General features: G+C 33.9%; 1 protein-coding gene across 1 annotated transcript in view; it reads right to left on the reverse strand.

The window, feature by feature from the left end:
- Positions 1-8,790, reverse strand: part of LOC106876916 (insulin-like growth factor-binding protein complex acid labile subunit) — an 88,611-nt gene that overhangs the window by 39,666 nt on the left and 40,155 nt on the right. The window contains exons 14-17 of the mRNA XM_052978054.1: positions 8,285-8,356; positions 4,748-4,819; positions 3,378-3,449; positions 1,233-1,304 (exon numbers count right to left, since the gene is read on the reverse strand). Coding sequence (XP_052834014.1) covers positions 1,233-1,304; positions 3,378-3,449; positions 4,748-4,819; positions 8,285-8,356 — 288 coding nt within the window. The remainder of the gene's footprint in view (positions 1-1,232; positions 1,305-3,377; positions 3,450-4,747; positions 4,820-8,284; positions 8,357-8,790) is intronic.

Raw genomic sequence — 8,790 nt, forward strand, 5'->3', positions numbered from 1 at the left:
GATGTCTATAGGAGAAAAGTGTATATATAGTATAATGTATATATGATAAATGTATATATAGAAAATATTTTCAATAAGATATTAAATATTCTTTAAAATAGGATAATGGATGAGAGGATGGTTTACTATAAATAAAAAGGAACTGAAGATGATGAAGAAGAAGGATAAGATGAGGAAAAAGAGAAAGGAGAGGAAGGACAAGATGAATTTGGGATGTCAAGGGAAAAATAAGAGAAGCAGGTAAAGAATAAGGGGAAGGAGATGAAGGAGAGGAGCAGGAAGTAAAAGAAATGAAGACAGAGAAGAAGCAACGGAAGAGGAAGAACAAGAAAACAAAGAGGAAGAAAATGAAGAAGCAAAAGAATTTAAAAAGAAGAATTATACCAAGAAAAAGAGGCAAAACGAAGTGTAGAACGGTGGGAGGAGAAGGAAAAGAGAGGAAGAAGAGGAGGAGGAGAAAGAAGAAAAAGAAGAAAAAGAAGAGGAGGGTAACGATGAAGCAAGAGATGAACAATAAGAAGTGGAAGAAGAAAATTAAGAAGAAAAAGAAGTAAAAGCAGAAAAAGATGTAGATGCAAGAACAAAAAAGTAAAAGAAGAAATACGTGGAAGAAAAGTAGAAGGAAAAGAAAAAAAATGATGAAGAAGAAGAAGAAGAGAGGAAGACGAAAAAGAGTATAAGTACAACAAAAAGACCAATAAGTAGAAGAAATTGCAGGTGTTGTAAGCTGGTCACGTTTACAGAGAGAAACGAATAAGTGATTATATTTATATATTCTACATTTACATGTATAGGTTGTATTAGATCAGGCCACATTTCTAACACATTCCTAGATAAATAAACTAAAGTGAATAATGAAATTGGAAATGAATAGAAAAATCTGGAGGAAAACGGTGAAGAACAAGAGGAAAAAGAAAATTCAAGACGGGAATGAAAAACGAAGGAGGGGTAAAACATATGGATATGAATTATATAGTGAAATATGTATATGCCGCTACTCACATACACAGAAATATGCATATTACACTTCTGTTTATAAATTTTTATACCAACATATATAAAATCCCTGTTTTACGCATCTTCATACACAATAGAAGCATTGTAACGTACATATAGGGGCAGAATATGAGTAAGAGTGAGAGGAATCGAAAATTAAGAAGAAATAAGAGGCTATTAAATGTATAGAAATATTACATTCATGAAGTAGTATCAACAAAATTAAACGAACTTACAATTTTTTTAAACTTGGAAGATCTCGGAAGCTTCTATTTTCTATATGCGAAATATTATTTTGCTGAAGATATCTACAGGAGAAAAGAAAGAGGGAAAGTGTTGATATATGAATTATTTGCAATAAGATATTAAATAAAGATTCTTTAAAATATGAGAATGGATGAGAGGAGGGATTGCGATAAATAAAGACAGGAAGAAGATACAAAAGATTATGAAGAAGAAACAGATGAAGTATTAGTAGAAGGTGAAGAAGATGTTGATGATGAATTTAAAGTAAAAGTTCAGCAAGAAAAATGTGCAAGACAAACAGAAGTAGAAAGCAAATATGATGAAGAAGAGAGTAGAAGAAAGAGGAAAAGAAAAACAGCAACAACAAGTCAAAGAAATTGCACGTGGTGTAAGGTGGTGATGTTTACAGATGGAAACCAGTAGGTGATTATATTTATATATTCCACCTCTACATCTATAGGTTGTATTAGTTAAAGAAGCTAAATTGAATGAAGAATTTGGATATGAATATAAAAATTTAGAGGAAGAGACACTAAAAACAATGGGAAAAAGTTCATGACAGGAATAAAAAACGAAATAAGTAGTAAAATATATGGATGCAAATTATATAGTCAAATATATATAAGCTGCCACTCACATACAGGGTGGAGAAGCAAAAGTTGGAAAATAATAGATTATTCACCAAATTGTTTATATTACAACAATCAGCAACCTGAAATAAATGTAATTTTGACACAAGTATATAAAGAATTATTCTAGAGAATTAGTTTATTCAATATGTCTGTCTTCATTGTTCACCACAGCCGTCACACGCCGCCTGAAGGCGTTACAACTTTTCATGATGAAATACTCAGTCATGTTGTCCCAACCTGCCCTTAGGATTTGCTTAAAATGATCAAGTCTTGGATGCGAAGTTCTGTTGGCAGAGTGCTCCAATTTGCTCCATACGATAAAGTCCAGGGAGTTGAAGCCTGGACAGGAAGAAAGCTAGAGGTTGGCAGTCCAAAAGTCGGCGAAGTTTTCTTCGTAGACTTTCTGTACTTTCTTCGCCGTATGAGCAGGAGAACCATCTTAGGTCCACACATAATTTCCGTTGAGGTAGTTAGACTTCAGCCAAGGCAAATCCTTATGCCGCAGGACTTTTTAATAAACGTCATCCTCGCACATTCCTCCTCAGACTTGAAGAAATGGAGAGGCATCTGTGTTCCGTTAGACGCCACGACTCCCAGTATAATGACATGAGCTGGAGGCGGGCGTGGTCCTAAAGATGCCCTTTCCTTCAGAAGATGACTTAGAAATGCATCGATCATTGCAATGTTTTAAAACAGCAACAACGGTAAAGATAATTTCATCTGAAAGGATTTTGACGGTTTGTCCATTGTGCTTCAGGTATTGCAAAATGTTTTTGGCCCTTTCATGCATTTTAGCTTTTATTGCATGAGTCAATAGGTGTTTCGGGGTCCTCACGTATGACCCCAAATGGAAAGCAATGTGTACAACTCTTATGTCCATGGACAGACTTCTTATAGGTGTCGTTGCGTCTTCCGAAATTTTTGCATTGAGATATTTAAGAAATGCATTATCCCGTTTTTTATTTGTTTCCACTTCTTTACTTCCTCTTGATGCCTCCAATATCCAGCATTCAGTTCTTAATGTTGACGAAAGTGCTCACAGAAGCCCAACAATCTTAGCAATGCGTCTAATTGCAACCCCAACATGAAACAAATCTGATATGCGTTGCCTCTTGGCTTCCTAAGTGGACATATTAGATTGTATGGCTGGAGCTTTTGCTTAAATTAACTCTATATACCTCCACCCTGAAATAGAAAACAATATTTTAGTATTTACGCTCAAGAATATATGAAAAATAAGGCATACAAAATATTCCAAGATTTGCTTCCCCACCCTGTACATATGAATATATATATTGCTCTTCTATTGATAAGTTTTCAGGAAAATATATATATAATCCTTATTGTAGGCATTCTCATACGCCATCACAGCAATATAGCGTAAATGTAGAGAAAGAATATAAGTAAGGGTGAAACCAATAAAGTAAAGAGAAAGGATAGGACATTACATGTATAGAAATATTACATTCATCAAGTAGAGTCAGCAAAATTAAACAAACTTACAATTCCTCCAAACTTGGTAGACCTTGGAAAATTCCTCTTTCAATATGGTAAATATTATTTTGCTGAAGATATCTATAGGAGAAAAGAAAGAAGATAAGTTTTGATATAGAATATATTTGTCATGCGATATTAAATGAAGATTCTTTAAAATAGAATATTGCATGAGAAATGATTGCGATAAATATGGAGGAGGAGAAGAAGAAGAAGAAGAAGAAGAAGAAGAAGAATTTGGTGTGAAAGAGGGGAAATAATGGAGGAAACTGGTAAAGCTGATGTAGTTGAAGAAGTAGAAGATGAAGAATAGGCAGAAGAAAAGGAAGGACAAGAAGACAAAAAGGAAAGACAGAGAAGAAGAAACAGAAGACAGAAGAGAAGAAAAAGAAAAGAACGAAGATGAAGAAGCAAAACAATTAAAAATAAGAAATAAAAAGAAGAATAAATTCAAGAAGTGACAAAAGGTGACGCAGAGCGGTGGGAGGAGGAGCAGGCAGTGAGGAAGAAAAAGAAGAATAATAAGAAGGATAAAAAGAAGAGGAAGGGAAAGAAGAAAAAGAAGAAGATGACGCAAGAGATGATCAATAAGAAGTAGAAGAAGATAAAGAAGAAGAAAAAGAGGAAGAAGAAGAAGAAGATGAAGAAGAAGATTAAGCGAAAGAAAGGAAAGAGAGGAAACAAGAAAACAAGGAACACTATGTAAAAGAAGTCAAAGAGAAAGATCAGCAACAATAGCAACAACAACAACAACGAGAAAAAGTACAAGGACAAGAACACCAAGAACAAGAAGAACACAGCGACAAGCACGATAAGAACAACAGCAAGCATCATTTCAAAAGAATAAGAATGAAGATACAAAGAAATACAAAAAGAAAAAGAAAAACACACGGAGAACAAAAACAGGAGGAAGAAGAAAAGAAAGAAGAAGAAGGAGAAGAAAATGAAGGAGGAGAAGAAGAAGAAGAAGAAGAAGAAGAAGAAGAAGAAGAAGAAGAGGAAGAAGAAGAAGAAGAAGAAGGAGGAGGAGGAGGGGGATGAGGAGAAGGAGAGGAAGGAGGAAGATAAGAAGAAGAAGATGAAGAAGAAGAAGAAGAAGAAGAAGAAGAAGAAGAAGAAGAAGAAGAAGAAGAAGAAGAAGAATAGAAGAAGGAGAATAGAAGAAGGAGAATAGAAGAAGAATAGAAGAAGGAATTGAAAAAGCACACGAATGAATAAAAAGAAAAAAAGTAGAAATAGAGAATTTAGAAAAAGACGAAGAAATACAAGAAGGAAGGAGGTAGAAGAAGCGGAGGACGAGAGAAGAAGTGTATGAGTGGGAGGAGGAAAGAAGAAGGGGCATGAGTGGTATAAGTAATAACAAAATTACGCGAGCTTACAATTCCTTTAAACTTGAAAGTCCCAGGAAGCTTCCTCTTTCAATATGGAAAATATCATTTTGATAAAGATATCTATAGGGGTAAAAAAAAGGATAAGGGTTTACATTGAAAATATTTGCAATAAGATATCAATAAAAGATTTTTAAAATAGGAGATTCTTTAAATGGAGGAGAAGAAGGATTGTGATAAATAAGGAGGAAGAGGAGGAGGAGGAGGAGGAGGAGAAGACAGTCGTAATTGAGGAAGAAAATAAACTATGCTGGATCATAGATATAGCATGCCCAACTGACTACAAGGTATGCGATGAGGAAGAAAGAAATGTCGAGAGATATGACGGGTTAGCTTGGGAAATTAAGCAGTTGTGGTCGATGAAAAAGGTAGCAGTAGTACCAATAATTGCTGGAGCCATGGGAACAGTGAGCAAAAATCTCGAGAAGTACGCGGAAGAAATAGGGGCTGCAATAAAAGTGGAGTACTTGTAGAAAACAGCACTGCTTGGAACCGTTTGAATACTCCGGAAGATGCTCGAAAAATAGATGTTACCTTAGTTCACTGGTAGTGAAATGCTGGCACCGTAGTACATTTCCAGCGTTAGAAGCTGTGCAATAATAATAATAATAACAACAACAACAACAACAATAATAATAATGATGATGATGATGATAATGATGATGATGATAATGATAATAATAAATACAAATACAAACAAGAAATTATACTACCTAATAAAGAAGAAGAAGAAGAAGAAGAAGAAGAAGAAGAAGAAGAAGAAGAAGAAGAAGAAGAAGAAGAAGAAGAAGAAGAAGAAGAAGAAGAAACAAAACCTATAAAACAAATGAAATCCAAACTAAAACTAGAACAGTAACGGACCATGATAAAGCGATGGCAAGAAAAGCCCCTACATGGTAAATACTGGGGCTAAACTAAATGCAAAAGAAATAGACAGAGAAAAATCCCAGCAATGGCTGAGAAGCTCAGGACTCAAAGCAGAGACTGAAGGATTTTTATTTGCTGCACAAGAAATTACCAAAAATCATATAATGTAAAGAAACATAACAAGTAACTGCAGAATATGTGGCGATGCACAAGAAACAATAAATCATATTATCTTTGGCTGCCCAGACCTGGCTAAGAAGGAATATATTCACAGACAGGACAGAGCTGGGACCTATATACACTGGAAGCTATGCCAACACTATGGAATAACAGCAGAAAAAGATGGTATAAACACACGCCAGAAAAGGTCACAGAAACAATTCCAATCATTGTAGGTGCCTTAGGTATAATAAAAAAATATTCAGACAAATACATAACAAAACACCAGGACTTACAAATATATATAACATACAGAACATTGCACTACTGGGTACTGCACACATTCTACGCAAAACACTTTCAATACAGTAAACATAAGAGCACCACAGCAAACCACAGCACATACCCAAGGCATACAGAGCTGCGCTCGGTAGTGAAGTGAAAGCACGTTATAAAAATAAAACTACTGAATAATAATATTAGCAATAATAATAATAATAATAATAATAATAATAATAATAGTAATAATAATAATAATAATAATAATAATAATAATAATAATAATAATAATAATAGTAAAAGACCTGGAAATAGCAGTAACTCAAATGTGGAGTCTAAAAACAGAAACAATTCGTATCATAGTAGGCGCATTAGGTATGATAAAAATATTCAGACAAATACATAACAAAAATACCAGGACTTACAAATATATATAACATACAGAAAATTGCACTACTGGGCACTGCACACATCCTACACTTTCAATATAGTAACCATAAGAGCATCACAGCAAACCACATTACATACACAAAGCACACAAAGCTGCGCTCGGTAGTGAAGTGAAAGCACGTTATAATAATAATAATAATAATAATAATAATAATAATAATAATAATAATAATAATGTAATACTGTAATGAAAACACTGCTCTGCCACGATGCTGCTTTGCTATAATACTAACAGTACAACGCCAAATATATTTAGTTAAACATTTATTCTTCCTTTTTTCATTTTTCTCTTTTTTGTTTATCTTCTCCATATATTTCTATCTTTGCTACTGTAATGAAAAAACTCCTTTGCCATGAGGCGGATGCGAACCCACCGTCTCCTCCCCGTATTCAAATTGCGAGGTAATTCTTTTTTTATCTTTTGCTTTCAGTCGGAACGACGGTGACTAAGCTGGTAACTCTGCAGAACTTGCTCTGTGAGGAGGGCATATGATTCTTGCTATTTTGACACCCAACAGGAAGAAAAACAAGACCTGTATAAAGGCTAATGAACTCTTACGAGGCAGTGGCCACCAAAATAGCATATACCTAAGAAGCAGAAGCAATCATAACACTTGAGCACTCCTACTAGGAGATGAAAACTTCAAAAATTAAACCAGGATTATAGGAATCTTATATTCGAGGGTGGAGATCCTGTCAGTATTGGTGTCACGGGAAAAGTACTGGTGTCTGTGCAACCTAATATTCACTAAATCATCATGTGTGCTGAAATATCAAATAAAGATAGATATCAGAACGGTGTGAATGAGGCTGGAACATCTTATAAAAGTGTCTCGCCCGACGGATGCCCCACTGGTAAGCTGCGTGGGCCCAGTCGGCATCAAACAACTGCTAACAGAAGGTGAATAAAAGAAATGAATGTGGCTGTAATGGAGTGCTAATTTCTGGGTAATCCGAGAAATGAATGGCGTAATAATATTAATAATAATACGAAGAAGAAGAACGAGAAAAATAAGAGAAAAGTAGAAGGGAAAGAAGAAAAAAAAGGAAGACGTAGGAGAAGATGGAGTAGAAGACGAAGAGATAAAGTAGACGACAATGAAGTGCAGATGAAGTGAAAGAAAAAGAAGAAAACCACAAGAGGGGAAGAAAATAAAAAGGAGAATTATAAGATGGCAATTACAAAGAATGAAATAGTTGTGAGAGAATATAAGTAGAAAATGGAGTAGAGGAGAGAAGAAGCAACTTGAGAATATATCAAATATTTATAAATATATCTTCAGTGAAAGAGTAACTGGGAAAGTGTTATAAATTTCAAGTGCTGGAAGCTGGTACATTTTACAACGAGAAAGAAAGATGTAACTTATAAGTATCTATATTTTTCACTTCTCCATCTTCATGTTACTGCATTAGATAAATAACCTGAATTGAATGAAGAAGTCGGAGATTAAGAGAAGACGAATAGAAATGAATAGAAGATGGAAAAGAACAAGAAGTTTAAAAGAAGACGAAATATGCATATAAAAGATATATTCACATGTACATGAAAATACATACATTTCTATAAATAAGTTTTGATGCAGACATATATATATATATATATATATATATATATATATATATATATATAAACCCATCTGTACTCGTCATCACAAACAAACAGATATAATACCAATCACGGGACAATATAATTCAGAGTGATAAAAAATAGAGAGGGAAAGAGAAACGAGGTACATTTGTATTATTGTAGCAACAAAAAGGAAAAAAACTTACAATATATGTAGCCTAGAAAGACCTTGGAAGCTTGCTTCTCCAATTATCGAAATGACATTTCTGTGAATATATCTGTAGCAGTAAAGAACAGTGGTAATAGTTGTTATGGAAAAGTTTTACCATAAAACATTGCGGAACGTGTATCTATACTATAAAAGGCAAATCTACTCTGTGTGTGTGTGTGTATGTTTAAAATTCATACATTTACACAATTCAAAATTTCTTCGATTAAACAATCGCAATTAAAATTCTAAATACAATAAGGTAGGTCACTGCGTCATTTTTTCACTCCAAATATTTCCTAATAATGAATAAAATCCGTAAAACTACAGGAGTAAACATTTTCTCCCTAATAAAATCTAATTTCCTCTTTCTAATACAAATCCTTTCAACTCCTACTTTCTCTTAATGAACCTTTACGAAAAATCCAACAACAAATACAAAAATAAAGGAAGGAGAAAAAGAAAACTATTCCAGTATCAAATCACATTTCGATACTGTAATGA

The sequence above is a fragment of the Octopus bimaculoides genome, chromosome 30 (assembly GCF_001194135.2).
Source record: "Octopus bimaculoides isolate UCB-OBI-ISO-001 chromosome 30, ASM119413v2, whole genome shotgun sequence".
In the NCBI taxonomy this organism is placed as follows: domain Eukaryota; kingdom Metazoa; phylum Mollusca; class Cephalopoda; order Octopoda; family Octopodidae; genus Octopus; species Octopus bimaculoides.